This window comes from Diadema antillarum, unplaced genomic scaffold (assembly GCF_040938485.1).
Source record: "Diadema antillarum isolate AM-2024a unplaced genomic scaffold, OU_Dant_1.0 scf00000066, whole genome shotgun sequence".
NCBI classification, from domain to species: Eukaryota; Metazoa; Echinodermata; class Echinoidea; order Diadematoida; family Diadematidae; genus Diadema; species Diadema antillarum.
In genome coordinates, this window is record NW_027270955.1 from 3,173,471 (window position 1) to 3,194,185 (window position 20,715).

Sequence of the window (20,715 nt, forward strand, 5' to 3'; positions counted from 1 at the left end):
TCCAAGGCGGACAAGGCATAGGATAAATGAAAGAAAGATATTATTCAGAGGGGTGAGGGTTCAGGTGTGAGTTCTTCAGTTTGTCTCCCTCTAGTAACAATGTCGGAATTTCGGAGCTTGGGTATTTCTTCCATGTTCATCGTGTCATTGCCAGCAACCAGGGACAGCCTAGTGGTAGTGTCACTGCCCGGAAAGCAGTAGATGACAGGTTCGAGTCCCACTGCTTCCTTTTTTCCGATGTGTTTGTTAATTTATAGATCAGCAGTTGCGATCTTAACAAATCTAATTTGTAGAGGGAGACAAACTGAAGAAACTCACACCTGAACCTTCACCCCTCTGAATAATATCTTTCTTTCATTTATTATTGCTGTTGTTGTTTAATTGTCTTTTGTAATTTCTAACTGCACATCACGATATTTGGAAAACATAACACAAAGCAACAAAAAAAAATCAATATCAACCAAACGTGCAAGGTATATCTCAAACTTTTCATAGTGCACAGTAAGCATGTCATTACAAGTGCAATATTCTTATCTGTTGCTATATTAGTGTTAACATGATTCATATCATTGTGTCTGTACACGAAATATTATGTCTATCTATGCTGTAGCAGTGAACAGGATGTTTCATTCATTCCATAGTCATCCATCTCACCGCCACCCTTCCACAGTCAAGTTCTCATCGTTCCCTGCTTTCTTTCTCTCATCAAGATCTTCTGATATGCTGACAGCCACTTTCTATTCCCCACTCCCTTTCCACTCCTCCTGTCATCTGTCTTCACCTCATCACACGATATCAACGATGCAAATGTAAACGACACCGGAAAGTCACCGGGACATGTTTTGTAAACATGAAGTACAGTGATGTATCAAATGTAAATGTGTTGGAATAGTATACTTGAGAATAGTGAATAAAGAACACTTGCATTTTGACTAAAACAACAACAACAACAACAACAACAACAACAACAAACAACAACTTGGACTCATAGAAAAAGTGGACTGATAGAAGCGAAGAACACTCAGTGGAGAATTACCAGTGTCACAAGAACTGGTAATACACTATGAATAGACGATGATGGCCTTTGCTTTGCCACTGTGTGAGAGCAAAGTGACTGGCGAAATGTTAAAAAAGAAAAGAAAAAAAAGGAATTAAAAAAAGAGTCCAATGATCAGTCATTGTGTTTGATCGAAATGTGTAATCCTTCATAAGATGTGTATTCACAGACAACGTTAGGACAACTCATTATAATCCTTGTTTACATGCTTGTAATGAAATTCACATTACATTGCTCGTATGACATGATTTCATTCGTGCATTGACATATTATCGAAAATGTTCACAAGTGTGCCAAAAAAAAAATGTATTCACGTTTTATAGCAGACAAGAAATGCAGTCTTCGTACTCTCATAAAATCATTTGCCTCATATCTTCCATTTTACACTCTAAACTCTATCTCCTGTTTCTATTGTACTTCCAATTATTTTGTTTGTTGGAAATGAAATAAATGAACTTGAACTTGAACTTGAAGATACGATGTATATGCATGTTTGCGATACAGCTTTGTTGGTATACCAAAGTTAAGTATACAGAGTACTATATAAAGCTCATGAAATATATTTTGATGTATTACTTTCTATCTTCATAAGTTGATGATGTTAGATTTCCTTACATACAAGTACATTTATAACACAGTGCATGGATTCATATTCCACTGAAGTTTGACATGCAAAGCATAATTTGTTTCAGTTTATCATGACCGTATTTTGCTAGAAAATCACTCGTGACTGTATTCCGAATATTTCTATGTCTATTGCTCTTCCTTAACTCTTGGCTATCATTTCATTTTCAGACAACATTAAGTCATGTGTTTTATGGCAAGCCATACGGGAAAAAACAAAATATATTCGATGTTCACAAAAATATATATGCGCAATTAAAATATATTCGATGTTCACAAATATATATGCGCAATTGAAATATATTCGATGTTCACAAAAAATATATACGCAATTAAAATATATTCGATGTTTACAAAGATACATATGCGCAACTAAAATATACATATTTTATACAGATATATATAATTATGACGTTGATGAAATATATGACCAATGATAAATATATGCATTGTAAAGTAAGATGTTCAAATACAATATATGTGTTGTGAAAAAATATATGAGCTAAAAAAATACATGAGCATTAATTAATATATGTATCGTGCAACAAATATGTGAACATAAATAACTATATGTTGTCATGAAAAAGGAATGAGCATAAATAAATATATTTCAAGTAATATGTGTAAAATTTACAAGAAAGTGATATACAAATGTATGTGCAATCTAAAATTTCCTTCATAAATTTCATATAAACTAGAAATTAGCACCTAACTATTATCGTTTGGCTTTATATGCGTGCGGAAAAAATATGTCCGGAAGGGGAAAAAAAATGTGCTTCTTTAATAGACGCAGGCTCGTACTATTTTGCTATACATTCGACAAAAAAAAAAAAAATGCGACGACCTTGTCCTCCGGAGCGGCGACTTCTTCACCGCGGGGGGGGGGGGGGGGGGGGGGGGCATTTTGTCTTTGAGCACACGTACAACTTGTACGCACGCACACGTCGTGGGCCGTGGGGTACTTGGTGTAGCACCTGTGCAAACGCGGGCCGGTTAAATGAATCCCCACCGCAACCAGTACTGTACAGTCCCTTTAAACTATTGCGATCGCCTACATGAAGAAATCACCTAAGTTTAATTATGAGACGACCAGCCACGAAGAGTGATAGTTAGGCCTATATAGCTCATATACAACGTGACAAATATGGCGGGAATTCCACCAAACTCTCAGCACCTTGTCTAATCTATCAAGAGCAACAACGTCAACCACAACAAGAGGCAGAGCGACACCCCCTGCACCTGCCCCATCTATCGTAACTCCAGCGCGAGGAGCTGTATTAAACTCGTGTTGGGGTCGATGGTGCGTTTACATCCGATCGGATCCTGCCGGTGACACCGCTGGCGATGCGACTTCGAGTACCAGTAGGAGTACGAGGAGGACTAGTATAGAAATGCAATCAGCCATGAGCTGAGAATAGTTTTCGGGCATGGCTGCTATGGACGTGGTGGCAGAGGAAGCGGCAGATCGAGTGCATACAGATGATCTTGGATTGAAAGCTGACCGGCTTGGGTTTGGAGCGTGCGTGTAAAGGTGCGATCACAGATCGCCGGTTTAGATGGCGGTTCATGGCGGTTCTCAAACCGCCGTGAACCGTGTCCCAATGATGGCGGAAAGCACTTTGACTACGTTCTCAACACGTTTTGAACACGGAGCAAACGCGGATTGACGCGGTAGTAACACGTATCGTCCCGGAAGGTGGAGGAGTCCATACCAAGCCCATGTAGTTGGATGCAATCAGAGCCCTTTCACTTGTCCTCAATGGGTTTCAACAAGGAGCGTTTTGCTTTGTTAGGTAAACACAATTTTAAAGAAATTATGAAACGTTGTAATCCCCTGTGTTTTACAGATTGATATAAGTGATGCAACAAGCAATTATCTTCAAGTTTCAACGTGACTTTTCTCTTTCTCTTTTCATTTTTAAAATATCCGCATTAACTGTAATTAAAAAGACATACATATCAAAGCAGAATCCAAAATAGTTTCCAAAGTTTCCTGTTCATTTGAAGGTTTATTTATCAAGTGATGTACAAGTACTTGCTTGTTTCAACATCTCTCTTTTTTTTAAAATTCTTTCTTAATTAAGTTTTCACACAATTATTTCGCGTGTTGAATTTAAGATCTTGTAGCTTGTTTATCCATGTTTTCACAAAATTGCTCCTTCTTATCTTTCACAGCTTCATGTGAAATATGAGCCTAGGAGAGTTCCTAAATCGTATGGGGAATCTGTATGTGATACCCTAGATCCATTACGACAAACTACTATGGCAAACGTGGTTTATGCGCCCCAGAACTGTGGAAAAGCATCCCAAGTGATAGAACATGAAGTTCCATCAATAAGTATAAAATGTTTTTAAATACTTAACTGTTAAAATAGTAACATAGTGATTGTAGATGATGATTTATGCAGCATGTTACTGTTTCTGAAATTACCTTTTCCTGTTTATCTTTTGCTCCCCCTCTAAAGCGCATAGAGACCTTGCCAAAGGTATTATGCGCTTTATAAGAACGGTAATGATGATAATATAATAATAATATCTTTAACAACAGTCAATAAAAAAGACATATTATGTACATTATAAATTATCAAAGAAACATATATAGTATTATGTGCATAGTTTCCTCTTTACTTACAGGTTCATGTAACATAGAAATGGTGTTTTTTCAAGTTTCAACATTGCTTTTCCCTCTACTCTCTTAAGTTTTAACATATCTGTATCAACATGCAGTCTTACAAAAATGCCATACATAACCACGAAAGCAGAACCCAACATAATTATTTACATAAGTCTTCTGTGTGTAACACGTTGCTGGCCATCTTAAAAGCTGTTAAGCTTTGATAGAATTATGAACTTACCTTTTAATGTAAATGATGTACTATTCAACATACCTAACAACCTTTTGAACATTAAACTTTATTTGTTACTGATATGTGTTAAAGAAGTAAGGAAACAGTAGCATTCAATATAATTATTTGCCCGATCTTGCATTATGGGTTCATCTTTGCTTTTATCTCCATTTCTTATTGCTCCGCCACGAAGTGTCACCGGAGCCATTATTCTCTTTTAAGTTCATTGTTTCTTTTCACTTGAAAATTGTGGCGGTATTAACACGGTATTATCACGGATCTTGCGGTGCAAACACAGAGGATGCCGTTCTTAACACGATGGACGGCGATGTGAACACGGTCCATTTCAAACCGCCAAGACCGCCACGAAAAATTAAACATGTTTAATTTTTCTGGCGGTTCTCGCGGTTCATGGCGGATGGGTGACGGATGACCACGGTTTGTGTACGGTGTAAACACGGTCTTTGGCGGAGCACGGCGATTTGCTGAACCGCCATGAACCGCCATCTAAACCGGCGATGTGTGATTGCACCTTTAGTCCCGATTCCCGATCCACCGCACGAACGTACTTGGTACAGCTGACTCGGTATACAAAGCACGAATTCAGAATATGAATACAATGTAGTCATTAATTCCGTCAAATGATGCGACTAGTCCAGGCGCAGCGACCCAGAAAAAATGACTTCGTTCAACCCACCCCGCAGAAAAGGTTTGACTGCATGGGGTGGTAGGTTGGACCCTCTGGAACACCCCTAGGTAGTATGTGATATCAAATTGTGGTATCAATGAAATTTTACAGGCCATTTTAGTTGCGACATGACCATATTCTTCGAGGAAGCGTCTGCGCACACTAAGACTACTACACGTACCACTAGCACTGCTACAGGCGCCAATGCCAGTGGTGCGTGTTATAGTCTTAGCGTACAAAGACTTTTTCCGCGACAAACATCGGTTTTTGCCAGCAAACTAACTTTTCACGCTAAGCTGGGGTCGGTGTAGTGTAGTTTCCAGACGTTTTTATTTCGTCTTTATTTCTCCGAGTTGAAGCAAGCCAAGTGAGAGTGCATACCCAGCGATTGTGACGCCCGAACCGTTTTTTGTGGCAATCATTGAGCATGCACCCTCACTCGGCTTAGCGCAATACAGCGGGCTTCTGCACAATACACAAGCTGTAACTTAGAGAAATAAAAGCGAAATAAAAACAGCTAGAAATTAAGACTATGGTCGGTAACGCTTGTCGCTATTGGGGCACTGGAAATGACAAAATTATCACAGTTTTTGCATTTATTTCACGAAGGATTCATCGAAACGCCTTAAAACTATAATGTGCATGTTGCTAGAGATGTCAGTAATACAATGGGATACATTGTAAGGTATAATAATGTGCATGGTTACCATAGTAACCGGATGCCTACAGGTGATTGGTAACTCCCAAAAATATCTGGAATTTCGACAGGTTTGTTTCTTTTGCCTTTCGTGCACATCACTCATTGTAGATGAGCTCTACACTGTAAAATTAGTCTGGATAAAAAGGGAAAAGACGCCCAAGATTTTTCCCTCATTCTCTCCTCAGCATTAATTCATTACTGCACGTTTTGAATGAAATTTACATATCATGATATTTCATTTTATTCTATATATATATATATATATATATATATATATACATATTACAATAGCTAACGATTACAAAAGTACGCTTAATTCTTTGATGGATAATCCAGCGCACGTGTATATTCCTTCTTTAGAAAGGAATTTATCGGTATTCTTGAATAAACTTCCTTTAAGAACATAAACATTCAATTGCTTTCCTCTGCTCTTTTCTAGGATTGTTTTGAATAACCATCGCTCTGTCAATACTCGAAAGAGCTACTATAGAATATTGGGTTTGCTTTCTGTATTCCTCTTATTTTCAAAGGGAAATTTGTGTCCATACATTATTAAAAACTATATACATTTGCCTATGCTTTGAAGTCAAATTTGTGTTGAAAGTACGACGGATGCAACTTTTTCATTCATTTTACTATTCGAAAATGATATCTTTCTTTCAATGGCCGTTTATTATGCCTTTGCTTACAAATTTTGCTGTAACTTGAGAATGCTTCAAAATATTCTTCACATACATGTCGCACACTTTATGCAGAAGGAAGGACATGCTTATTGAGCTTTTTGAAATTATGGGCTTTAGTTTTTGAGTTATTGACAACTAAATTCTGATTGGATAATACTGGTTGCCATGGCAACAGGGAAAACTTTTTTAACGAAGATCAATAAAAAAGTTTTTTTTTTAATTGCATCTATATGATTTAAAAAAAACAATGTTTGCAGCAGCAGGAGGCATTTTGGGGGTTACCAGTCATCTTTAGGCATCCGGTTACCATGGTAACCATGCACAATATTATAACTTACAATGAATCCCACTGTATGGATGACATCTCTAGCAACATGTACATATATAGTTTTATGCAGTTTTGATGAATTCTTCATGAAATAAATGCAAAAACTGTGTGAGTTTGTCGTTTTCAGTGCCCCAAATAGCGACAAGCGTTTACCGATCCTAGTCTTAATTTCTAGCCGTTTTTTCGTCTTTATTTCTCTGAGTTGCAGCTTGTGTATTATGCAGAAGCCCGCTGTATATGTTGCGCTAAGTGGAGTGAGAGCACACACCCAGTGATTGCAATTCGGTCGTCACAATCACCGGGTATGCGCTCTCACTCGGCTTGCTTGAACTCTGGAAATAAAGACGAAATAAAAACGGCTAGAAACTACACTACACCGAACCCAGCTTGGCGTGAAAAGTTAGTTTGCAAGGCAAAACCCTTGTTTATCGAAGAAAAAGTATATGCGCGCTAAGACTACTACACGCAGCACTGGCACTGCCGCCTGTAGCAGTGCTAGTGGTGCGTGTAATAGTCTTGGCGTGCGCAGACTCTTTTACGTTTGTTCCAACAAATCATGATGAAAAATGGCCAGTAAAATTCTATTGACACCACAATTTGGAACCACATACTACCTGGGGATGTTCATAGAGGTCCCATCTACCACCTTGTCTGGTCAAACCTTTTCTGCGGGGTGGGTTGAACGAACTCCTTAATTAAGCCTCTTACAGGAATTAGCGCCTTGACTAGACGTCTCATCAGCGCCCCCGAATACGTCTATAGTCTGATCTTGCAGAGCTCGATTGTACTTGCCGCACCAGCATGCATTCTGATCTGACCTGATTGCGGCATGGTCTATCTCGGACTTGATCTATAGGGTTTGAAAAGGCCCATTTAAAGACTATATAGAGAGCTCATATATTTTTCCTTGCGCACATATTTTTGGGGTACGAATAGTTTTTTTTTTTCTTGCACAAGATTTGTAAGACGTTCAAACATAATTCTCGTACGAACAATACCTCCCCGCGCACATATCACAAAGCCCAACGATACTAGTATCGAAGTGCTAATTTCTAGTTAATATGAAGTTTAAATAATGAAGGAAACGTTGGATTGCACATATCGCTTTTTTGTATAATATATATTTTACCCATATATAATTTCAAATGTGCATGTTTATTTATGCTCTTCCTTTTTTATTACAGCATATAGGCCTATTCATCTATGATCACAATTTTCAGCGCATATATTTTTAGCATATAATATATTATGCTCACATATTTGTTGCACGAAGAATATATCTATTTATGCTCATATATTTTTCTTAACGCATATATTTTTAACAAGGCATACATTTATTGATGCTCTTTGTTTTTCAGCCCATATATCGTCATACATATGAAACATATTTTAATTTCGCATATATTTTTTGTGAACATCGAATACATTTTGTTTTTTCCCCTATGGCTTGCCATAATGGCTTGACATAGTTTCTTTTCCAAGAAGGGAAGGGAAATTGTGTCTGTACACGAAATATTATGTCTATCTATGCTGTAGCAGTGAACAGCATGTTTCATTCATTCCATAGTCATCCATCTCATCGCCACCCTCCACAGTCAAGTTCTTATCGTTCTCTGCTTTCTTTCTCTCATCAAGATCTTCTGATATGCTGACAGCCACTTTCTATTCCCCACTCCCTTTCCACTCCTCCTGTCATCTGTCTTCACCTCATCTCACGATATCAGCGATGTAAATGTAAACAACACCGGAAAGTCACCGGGACATGTTTTGTAAACATATGTACAGTAATGTATCAAATGTAAATGACTGTGTTGGAATAGTATACTGGAGAACAGTGAATAAAGAACACTTGCATTCTGACTCCAGATCCAAGCAGCCATGCATCCATCATTCTCCCCATCCTCCCACAAAACATAAAACATATGATACACTAATGATACGATGTTATGTAGGATTGTGTTAATGTAGATTCCACAATGTCTTAACAATAGCAGACTAATGCAGCACTGGGTTGATGACGAAAATCAAAGACAGAAATTCAAACCAAAAAATAAAAACACACAACAGACTATCTATCGATCAGGTTAACCATTAATATAAAAATTATTTGAGATTCCTTAATTTCTCATTAATGGGTCATTGGTAAACACAGAACAAAAAATTATCTTAATGGAATCGATTTCAAAATGGTTTCAACGCTACATTTCATCTGTGCAGTACGTATCTTTCACGTATCTGAACAACACTTGATGTAATGACCTCTGTTTCTGCCTTTTTTATCTGGCCAAATTGTCCACAGTAAGGTATTAACAGTTTTCTTCGATCTGTATACTGAATATAAAAGTTAAGATAAGTTGCAGATTAATGTAACAAATATCATGAAGAAAGTGTATTACCTGTCAAGGCGAACATGACCGAATTGATAAAGGCCGACTTGCCAGTTGACATCACACCAAATAACCCAAGATTCACCTGGTTCACGTTAAGTGTAATTTTCGTTGCATCACCAGGCTTGTAGGATTGTATTTGTTTCCTCAGATTCCCCAACAGTTCTCGTGAGGCGAATACAAACGAAAGAAATGGTGTATAGATTTAGCAACAATACGACTACTCAGGGAGCTGTTGCATAAAAGTCGAGATCAAATATTTCGGAAGTCTCTGAATACTTAAATCATTTACTTCAAACAAAGAACTCAAATTCCTTGAAATTTAGATTTGCATTCTATCTCTACTTCATTGTGTCATTATAATGCTGTGTTGTGTTGTCTTGTGTTGTGTTGTGTTGTGTTGTGTTGTGTTGTGTTGTGTTGTGTTGTGTTGTGTTGTTGGCTCTATAAGTCAAATCAATGCCGTCATATCGTTGCTGTAACAACACTTAACAATGCTTTGAAAGACGTTTAAAAATGATATCTACCTCGTTTGTGTCCATCATCTTGCTTCTTCCTCATGCGTTTAAACACAAGGAAAAACACCAGACCCAAGACGATAAGAATTATCGCAATTATTCCGAAAATTGCACCCACGGAGAGTCCTCCTGCACATGGACGACAAAAGAAGAATGAAAAGAAAAAAAAAAGAAAGACTTCAAGCATGATGACCATGTATGTGGAGAAGCAATGGCTTTTACTGGCTTTGGTATACAAATCAACGAATCAATATACCTAGCTGTAGTCTTTCTAAAATGCACATGGTGGGTGCATGTTTACACGTGTGTGTGTGTGTGTTCATTTGTGCGCTACAAGGGGACGTTTTGTCATTAACATTGCAACCAATCAATTCATTCATAAAAATTTATCAACCAATTCATAGAAGCCCTAGTAATGCCATGACAGCTTTCGGCATGATATTATCTGCCGTAATGGCATTATTGCTCATCATTATTCACCATACATTCCTACTGAGACCACTGTAAAGGTAGACGAATAAAATGGTAGACGTTAACCCTATTCCCACCGGGGGGGGGGGGGGGAGGCATTTTGCCCTCCCCCCCTCCCCCCTCGACGTTTTGCGTGATTATTCCGCAACGCGTGATGCTCTCGCCGCGACATTTTATGACTTTTTTCTTTCAAGTATCGCGCAACTTTTGAGACCAAATTTGTCGCTCCCGGGCATACCGTTTTGAAACCAAGCCCCTTCGAAAAAAATTTGTCGGCCCAAAAATTGCTCAAAAACGTGATTTTGTGTACAAATCCAATGTAAATTGTGTTTTTGCAATTAATTCATATAAAAACAAATATTTTTACTTTCAATGGCTGATAATGATTTATTTTAGCCTGATTATGCTTTAAAAAAGTTCTGCGACAAATATTGACAAAAAACTAACAAAAACAATAAGTAAAAAAACTAAAGAAATACATACGAAATTCAATAAACAATAAAATACAAAAGAAATAATTATGAAGCCGATTTTTTGCTTCAATATTATTGTTGAGGGTATTGGAAAGAATATGTTCACCAAAAATTAGAAGTCTTGGAGCTCTATTTTTTTATTTATAGGCAAAAAAAAAATATTTTGCATAAATTAGCATAAATTAATTAATATAAAATACATAAATTAAAATGTGAAAAATCTAACTATACAGTCTTGTACATTACATTGGCCTCTACCTCAGTGCAAATTTTCGCGAGGATCGCGCGATCCACGACCGAGATCTGAAGGGGGCCAAAAAGCACCCCCCCCCCCCGGTGGTTTCAAGTCCCTCAAAAAACCCGGTGGGATTAGGGTTAAAGGAATTTTGCACATATTAAAGATGAAATAATTTTTTCGGCTTGCCAAATTTGCACATGACTTCATCGACAAATTATGTTGAAGGCAAAGAAAACGAGGCGATTACTACAATGTGTCAATGGCAAACTTCTGACGTAATGACATTGTTACCTCCTTTCTTTTGCATGGTTTTGCCTCACATCAACTTATTGGTTTTCGCAGGCTTACCTATCAATACAATTATAGTAACCAGAGACTCCTGTTACAGTCATGTACATCAAATCACTTAGTCCAAGTTTGAAATATAAAATCTTTCTTCAGGTAGACCTACTTTTTTTTTCCCAAAAGGGACCATTCACTGTCCCATGATCTAACCAAAACTCTTCCATTTTCGAACTTCAACAGTGAAATTTGCATTATCGTCGGACCAAATATGCAAAATTTACGAATTTAATCAATAGTGAGTGTTCAAGAGTGTCGTACTATGCAAATCATATGGGGCGACAATGTAAATGAAGCATTCAAGTTTCAACTTCACTATCCTCCTTGAAATCAGAACAAAAAAAAAGAACTTCAATTCTTCAGTATAAAACTATCCTTGAACTGCACTGAGTCAGCATTAGCGAATCTTACCAGAAGGTGAGTGCGGGAGGGGTAATGATTTTCACAATATGGTCCATGTTCGTAAGGCCACACGAAGTTATCCCCTCATTTTGTTTGCAGTTTTGTTTTTATCGATGTCACCGTTCAATGGAGCCAGATAAAACTAATAGAGTTACACCATTGTATCTAGTACCGATTTACTGAACATTTGACTGTTCATGGCTCATTAAGTCAACTTTACCACAAATTTGATTTTCTCTTTTTGTCTCGCCCACCGGAGGTGGAGGCGAGACTAAGGGATCCAAATGGCGTCCGTCCGTCGTCCGTCCGTCGTCCGTCCGTCGTCCGTCGTCCGTCACAAATGTTAAAGTTTACCTGCAAGACTCTCTTATGATGCATAACTTTGCAACTGTTACAGCAATGGCAGCCACACTTGGGTGATAGAAGCTCTAGGGGTATCTTCATGTTATGGTGTTGTCAGAGGTCATGTGATATTGTCAAAGGTCATTTTGAGGTCATATATTAAAGAGTATGTGCAAGACTCTCTTTTCTATGTCAAAGTTTACCTGCAAGACTCTCTTTTGACAAATAACTTCACATAAGTTGCTTGGATTACAACCTAACTTGGGTCATAGATGCACTGGGGGTACCTTCATGTTATGGTGCCGTTGGAGGTCACAGGATAAGGTCAAAGGTCATTCGAGGTCATACGTTAATGTTTACTTGCAAGACTCTCTTATCACATGTAACTCGACACATGTTGCTACAATGGCAATCAAACTTGGGTGATGGATGCACTGGGGGTACCTTCATGTTATGGTGCCGTAAGAGGTCACATGATAAGGTCATAGGTCATTTGAGGTCATACGTTAAAGTTTACTTGCAAGACTCTCTTATCACACGTAACTCAGCACATGTTGCTACAATGGCAATCAAACTTGGGTGATGGTGAGAGATGATGTCTCTTGGGAAGTTGAAGGTAACCACAAGGTCAAAGGTTACAGACAGGGGTCAACGAACTTTTAGGGCCCAATGTTAAGTTTTTGGGGCGCATTTCGTTTATGGCTCATAACTTTTGATCCCTTTGTCCGTTTCTGACCAAACTTGGATGAAAGATGTCCCTTGGGGAGGTGAAGGTCGTCACAAGGTCAAAGGTCACAGACAGGGGTCAGCAAAGTTTTAGGGCCCAATGTTATGTTTTTAGGGCGCGTTTTGATTGTGGCTCATAACTTTTGATCCCTATGTCTGTTTGTCACCAAACATGGACGGTAGATGTCCCTTGGGGAGTTAAAGGTCATCACAAGGTCAAAGGTCACAGAAAGGGGTCAACAAATTTTTAGGGCCCAATGTTAAGTTTTTATGGCGCGTTTCGATTATGGCTCATTACTTTTGATCCTTTGTCCGTTTGTGACCAAACTTGGATGGTAAATGTCCCTTAGGGTGTTGAAGGTCACCACAAGGTCAAAGGTCATAAGCAGGTCAATCAACTTCTGGGAGTTAAAAAAATATTAATTCCTTGTACGCGAATGGGCGAGACACAATTTGGCGATAGCCTTGTTTAGGTAAAAGTCCTACCTGACTTCAAGATCACCGTTATCATTGCACTTTCAGTCCCATGTGCAGCTTCTCCATGGGTGCTGCACGTAAATGTTTCGCTGCTACTCTCGAAACTCATTGACACGTTCGCATAGACTGTTTGGTCGCTGGAACCATCCTCCCGTCTCTCGAAGGACGCAGGGAGTAGCGTTAGGTCTGACTTTCCGGCCCCTGTTAGTGAAATTGTGACGTTTGGTTTGGCCCCGTGTACTGTGCAAGAGAGCTGGAAATCTCGGTTGTTCACTTCCTTGGTACACTGTTTATCCCCTTGGCATCTGTCAAAGCTAGGATGGCTCCCATGGGCTGAGGGGTCGACGACACACAGATAAAGTTGACAGAATGTGACTAAGATTATATTAACCATTATTATGATGTATATGATTTGCATAACTTTGAACTTCTTTGTCAAGAAAAATGTTTTTAATTTTGATGGGAAGTTATAAAAGAAACCTAAACAAAGAGCACTATGAGTAAATATTCTCTCAGATCAGATATTACAAACGATATCTTGATAACAGATCTGTTGATACGTCGAAAATAGTTGGTGTCTATATCGTGTGAAACCGAGCAGAATGTTGTGAAGGATTTTGTGTCGTTCGCCAGGATTTTTTTTTTGAACTGGAAATAAGGGGTTTTGAAGAACACAGTTTCCTATTTATAGCCATAATTACACTCTCCCCTATATCCCGTCCGCTTGTATCATTAGGTTGTTGTGGAGTCTCAGCATTTGCAATATATATTTTTTTAATTGTCGCACTCTATTACAGTGACAAAGTATAGCTATACATATAATCATAAGGGTTTTTAAAAGGTAATCAAAATGTTTTACATCAACGCTCTGCTTTATAGATCACCATGTCTCCCCCTTGATCTCTCCATACATGCTCATGAGTCAAATGTATTTTATTTCAGGTATTTGTACTCTCTCTTCTGGTACACAAACGACATGGAATGAAATGAGGATCAAAAGCACTATGGCAACAGGAAACACATACCATTCACAGTAAGTTCTGTCGAGTTCTTCCAACTCTTTGAATCGTGCGCGAAGACTTCACACGTAAGTGTCGCCTCATCAAAAACACTGACTTCACTAATTGTCAGGCTGAAGTCATTTTCCATGCTGTATCTACCATTCCCGACAGACGGGGGATGGAAGGTACCGTCTGTATAATTCGCTACCACCTTACCACTGGATTCATCGACCCACTGGACCCGATAGGGCGTGTAAGGAAGCTTACACGGCAATGAAGCGGTCTCCCCCTTCAAAACTGTCAATCTCGGCGTTGTCTGCATTTGAAATTCTGGATTGGATAATACGGAGAAAGTTAATGCCCTTTTTCGTTTGTTTGTTCGTTTGTCTTTTTTTTTTTTTTAGGGGACGTAAAATTTCTGCAATGCCAGTAAAAAAAAAAGAAGAAAGAAATGAATGAAAATGTTTGAGAAAGAAACTGGAAAATCAAATTGAATATCACACTTTCTTCAATCCAAAGGAGGCTAACTTTGTCCCATGTTATGTATGATATATTATATCGTATTGAGATTATGGGTGGAGAGATATACATAGAGAACTGTATGAAATGTAAGCAGTGGCATAATATTGTAAAGAAATCTATGAAAATTTGAATTAAATCAGCAAAAAAAAAATGAGTGCATCATTTTACCTTCAAAAACTCGATAACTTACAAGCATGTCCTCTAACAAATACAGCATTGTTATCATCATTATTATGATAATTTCTTTTTTCTAAATTATCATTGTCATTAGAACGCGAGGGGGAGGGGTCATTTTCCCTTGTGTGTTTTGTGTTGATTTTCTTTTTTTTTTACACGTAACGTTTATACAACTTTATTGCGTCTTACCCCAGTATTAAATTTGTTCAAGGGAAATGTGCCCCCTCCCTGCATTAAAATAAAAAAAAATCCTTTGACATCAGACCCCATAGTTTTATATTTTTGGTTCGTACAATAATAATTACGTACAAAAACAGAAACATCTTATTTTCTTGACTCTGTTAAAACCAATGAGCATGTGACCTGAGATATTTTGCAAGCAAGTGCATAGCTGAAACCAATACAGATATTTTATGCTTCCTCACCGGAGGTGTTAAGCTTCCTGACTCTCTGACCTTAGTAATATATTTCTTGATATGTGTCCAATAGTGACCAATTACTTTCGTTTTACTGTATTCTCCCTGTGAATACGGTCATGACGGTTCAGCTCTCATTCACGGGTTTTCCTTCAGGCTGATCTCTGATTTCCGTTTCTTTTCATGCTTGGTTTTGTTTAATCGTGTTTGTTTAATCCTATTCGCTTTTTTTTTTCAAAATGATCGCATAAGTTCATGTCAACTAAACATATCTCCACTCCAGGTCAACATTGTCGATTACATCACCCTAGTTCTACATCACCCTAGTCCCCCACCCCCCCCCCCCCCCCCCCCCCCCCCACGGCCAGGAGCTTTGTGTGCCATTGACCTTTTATGTGAACAGATGGTCAATGGTAATAGAAGAGTTAAGGGTCAATCAGAGGATTGAACATGATGACATTGCATTGAAGGTACAATTTGATGCCTGCTCTCCTACATGTCGGTTCGCGGATAGAGCAACACACGTAGTCACCAAAATTACAGGAACATAAGAAATAAGTACGAAAGGATTTGAACACCACGAACATAACACAGAGACCAATGTGTATCAAAACGACCAAAAAAAAACCCCAACAACAACAACATGCAAACGTGTCAAAGTATAAAAAGCTGAGCAGTTGAACGGATGATCACTAGGGTATATTCAGCGAAGAAAGAAAGAAACATAAAAATCCAAGATATTATATGAAGTCAATGTGTGACAGCTTTTGGCATTACGAAAAGAGAAAAAATCTCACGGCGTATGCCCAAGCTTTCGATGTACAGAACTTACCACGAACAGTGACCGTGGTACTATTGGCGTGGAGTTCCGCTTTGTAGTTTGAGACGCGACAAATGTAATTTCCGGCCATGTTAAAGTCGAGAGGTTGTTTAAATACCAGGCTGTAGTTTTGGCTTACTAGTATGTCGACAGAACCGTCGTCAAACCTTGTACCACTTTTCTGCCCTTTGTACCAGACTATCAAATCCTCTGCCGTGTCAACAGTGGCACCTGTGACGGAAACAGTGACGGGAAAGCAAAATCTCAGCCTTAAGTTTTTTTTTTAATCCTTATATTGATCCTATATTCCTAATACTTCGCAAAAGGATTAACCTTCAAACAATACATATGCAAAATAATACCAGTAGTACACATGACAGTTCAAAAGTTATGAAGCGTTAAAGTTTTGGTTAAATCTAAGGTTCGTTATTAAATGTGAAAATGACACAAGGTGCGTTTTGCTGACAGAGCATAATTTGTGCGCTTTCTCATTCGTTCTTCAAAGGCAGGTGAAATTATATTTCTGTCGTGCATGAGGAGGATGGGGAGGGGCGCTTGTCTCATCTTGCTCCGCAGAAACCTTTAACAAAGTGTTGACTATTGCAATTCGGGAAGAAGCAGTGACGTAAAATCCTAGAAGCAAAAGTTTCTTGAAGTACCTCAAAGACGTTTCCTTCTTCTCTCTATTTTGATTTAATATAGATATAACAGTTTATTTTCCAGTTCCCTTTTTGGAGTTCAATGAGGATGCTTACGTGATGATGGGAACGTATCTTATCATCTTTTGAAGAGACTTTTTCAACTCAGACAGACCTTTCTCTCAATATTTTGCTCGATATCTGAAATATTTGCAGACTTGAATTTGACTGTGGTCTTCAATTCATCAAACCCCAGGTTGATTGTTGTGGTGCTAACCGATATTTTGTATAGCTTCATGGTTGAGGAGTTCTTTCAGACGAGAATACCTTTCTGCTCCCGATGAGGAGGCGTCCTACAGGGAGGAGCGGTTCTCGCTGCCTTTAATACTCTTAACGGTAATTATGTTAATGGATGTGGCTTGCTTTGGTACTGCCATCGTGGCTGCGTTTCACTTCGAAAAAGGTTGCGTTTATGATGTAAAACTATCTAAAATTTGTCCAGTCAATTGACCAAAATGCCAAGTAAAATAAAAAAAAATGTGCGAAGAAGAACATAATGGTGTTAGTTGAAGAGCTATTACTGAAAACTTTCTACACGTCGTGTACACCTATCGGCTAACCGCACGCCACACATAGGCCTCCTCATACAACAAAACACATGTACACACACTAACACGCGCATGCTCACGCACGCACACGCACACACACACACACACAAACACAAACACAAACACACACTGTTCTGTGAAAAATAATTCGCATGCCATACCTCTCCAATTTACACAATTGTTATCACGGACAGTGATAATTAGCATTGATGGACTGAGTAATGAATAGAATTACTAGTATTGTAATATTGTTGTTGTCATTCATTATTACCATAATCACTACCATCGATATCATTTTTATTCTTATCAATATACTATTAGGAATGTCGTTAATCACACACATGTGTATTACTATTACCTTTCTTCCAATAGACCGCGATTGGTTCTCCCCGGAATAAACAGGGAAGACTGACAATTTGCTGCCCTTCCCAGAAAGCAGCACGAGGGTTCGTATACACGACGTCTTCCGGTACAAGCTGTGATCTTACTTGTCCTGCCACAAAGTTAAACATGTGAGAAGAGAATTTCTGCTTAAAGGGAAAATTTCAGGACAAAATCCCATCCCAAATCGTGCACCTCTATGACGGCGAATATTGAAATAAGATGGTTGACCTGACATAAATTCGTTGCGATATACTCGAAAAAAAAATCTCTACAAGGTCAATGAGGATAAAATTGTCCGAGCGATGCCGTCCTTTTCCAAAACGCAAGGGATTCAAGCTCAACCTAGGTCCGGTGTGGCTATTTAACAGAATAGTGAAAGATTCACCACAACTGATACGATAAGTATAAATAAGAAGTCATTGCAGATTTGCCGCCCAATTTGATCAAATTGCGTTCAATTTAACGATGTGACCTTTCAATTTCGAATTCCAATGATCACGGCGGTCATATACATTCAAAGACTTCGATGCGATTTGATTATATTTTTTTTCACATAAACACGTAAAAAACGCGTGAAAATTCAAACACACACGTACAGGTAGTCCAGTTCGCACAGGCACTGCTCTGACGAACGTTAGGAATTTCAATTCACGAATAGTTAGACATTTACAACATTTTGGTAGTCTTTTTCGAGACTGGTTTAACGCTCCGCGTGCTCTGCATTCGTTTGTGTGCAGACTTCATATACAGTACATGTATACCTTCAAATGGGACCGTTTGCTGAAAGTTCTTAAATATTATAACAATCCTCTGACAAACTGTGATCAATGCAACATACCCATCAACATTATAAATTATGACACTGGTGGCGGCTGAAGGAGAGTACATGAATATAATAATGTCTAATATAGATAGAACTATAGCTTAACTGGAATTTGTATCTGCGAAGAAATTGAACATCTACTTAGTTCCTGAGAAAATGAATGGCAATTTCGCGTCGTTATAGATTCAATAAATGTCACTCTAAATTTAATGAATGTCTCTCTAAATTTAATGAAATAAGGTTTACAAGAAATGACAAACACGAAATTTAATTTCGAAGAATGGAAGTAAACTATAAGAGTATAGAGTATTGACGAATATCGTTTGAACTTGAACCCGAATTCCCGATTCGAATGCATATCTAATTAAGTTTGGCTGGGAAATCTATAATGGAAGCGTTATATACCTTGAAGTGGGACCTTTGCCTTATAGGCCTACAGACATTCCCATTCCCGTGACCAACCGTCATCGAAGCATTTAGTATTTCACTTCATACACATGTCATGTACATTCATGTAAACACGACTTCAGCGCGAGGAGAGTAGGCCTAGGGCCTACATGAAGTCCCAGATACGGATAGAATTATATAGTGGCCGATGCATTTGACAATCAATAAAACTATATAATAACTGGCAATCTCTTGGGGAAAAAACAGGGTCTACAGTCGGGCCGCTTGAGCAACAAATCTTCGAAGTTTAAGTTCAAGTTCAAGCTCAAACTTGTTTCGATTTCCCACAGTAAAATACTAATATACAAACGCATACATCTCAGTTTCTTAAGTGAAGGAGATAATTCATGTAAATATTGCTTAGAGTTAACAGCAACAATTGAAACCTTCCAGTATTAATGATACATTGCAATGGGTGCCGAGGTAATGAAAGAAAAATATTAATGTGCACTGTGTGAAAAATTCAGGGAATTCCAGTAATTTGGACTAGTGTAAAGTCCTTCATAAAGTTACTTGTCTTGGGACCCGGCATAATTCTAAGTTCTTAAAGTTGTAATTAGTTTTACAAAGAAGCATTAAAAAAGACACACTAGCACACAAACAACACAGTCACACACAAGCAGATAATAATGGAGGGTCACGTAAACGATCAGATCTTTCAAAGGCCTTCAATGCGATACAACTTTCTACTGCAATGTGTTCAGCACAGCGAAACACGGAAGTGGACATTGCGACATCATGCTCACGTTCAGAAGATTCCACAGCATTGTATGGTACTCTATTTCATTATCCATACTTACCAAAATATATGACTGCTGTGACGACCAGGAAAGTGATTCCTATAGACCCCATAACTGGGGAGAAGTTCGAGTACGGTGTTTTGAAGATTTATGTCAAGCCTTAGTTTAATTCTTGGTTTTCGAGCAGAAGGTAGGCAATCAATCGGGCCTGTTTCAAACACATGTATTATAACGGATAGAGAAAGTATTGTGCCGACACCTAATGCGTGCGCATATAGGTCATAGGACGTTTACGCATGGCCGGGAATTCCCACATATTATATAGTATTATAGAATCCCCAATCAAAGCCACAGCTTCGGCTGTTCTCCCGCCCCCCCCCCCCCCCTCTCTCTCTCTCTCTCTCTCCATCTGTCTGTCTTTACAGGTATCTCAATGAATTTCATTATTAGATGTGAAAATAAACAAATTCACGAGCCAATTTTTTTTTCTTGTGAATTTGTTTAAAAATCGAAGATTTTTTTAATAAATAACTTAACCCTAACTAGGCCGGGCTATTTAGGTAGATGATAGAGCCGGGGGGGGGGGGGGGGGGGGGGGGCCTCCCAGGCTCCCCCCCCCCCCCCTCCGGATCTCGGCCGTCGACCGCGCAATCGCGACGAAAATTGGCACACGCATTGCCTATGATGTAATCTAAAGTACCATGAAGTTGATTTTTTTCAAAAATTATCATTTACACTAAATTATGCTAGTTTATGCATAATGATGCATGAAATCAGACAATTTGGTATAAATCACTAAATAAAGCTCAAAACAGGCACATTTTTGGTGTAAATATT

The 20,715-nt window shown here is 38.5% G+C and overlaps 1 protein-coding gene across 1 annotated transcript in view; it reads right to left on the reverse strand.

Moving 5' to 3' along the window:
• LOC139716523 (uncharacterized) overlaps positions 1 to 20,060 on the reverse strand; it is a 51,224-nt gene extending 31,164 nt beyond the window's left edge. Inside the window, exons 1-5 of the mRNA XM_071628062.1 lie at positions 19,939 to 20,060; positions 17,843 to 17,977; positions 16,251 to 16,469; positions 14,328 to 14,633; positions 13,312 to 13,635 (exon numbers count right to left, since the gene is read on the reverse strand). Coding sequence (XP_071484163.1) covers positions 13,312 to 13,635; positions 14,328 to 14,633; positions 16,251 to 16,469; positions 17,843 to 17,977; positions 19,939 to 19,990 — 1,036 coding nt within the window. The 5' untranslated portion in view covers positions 19,991 to 20,060. The remainder of the gene's footprint in view (positions 1 to 13,311; positions 13,636 to 14,327; positions 14,634 to 16,250; positions 16,470 to 17,842; positions 17,978 to 19,938) is intronic.
• Positions 20,061 to 20,715: the final 655 nt, after the last annotated feature.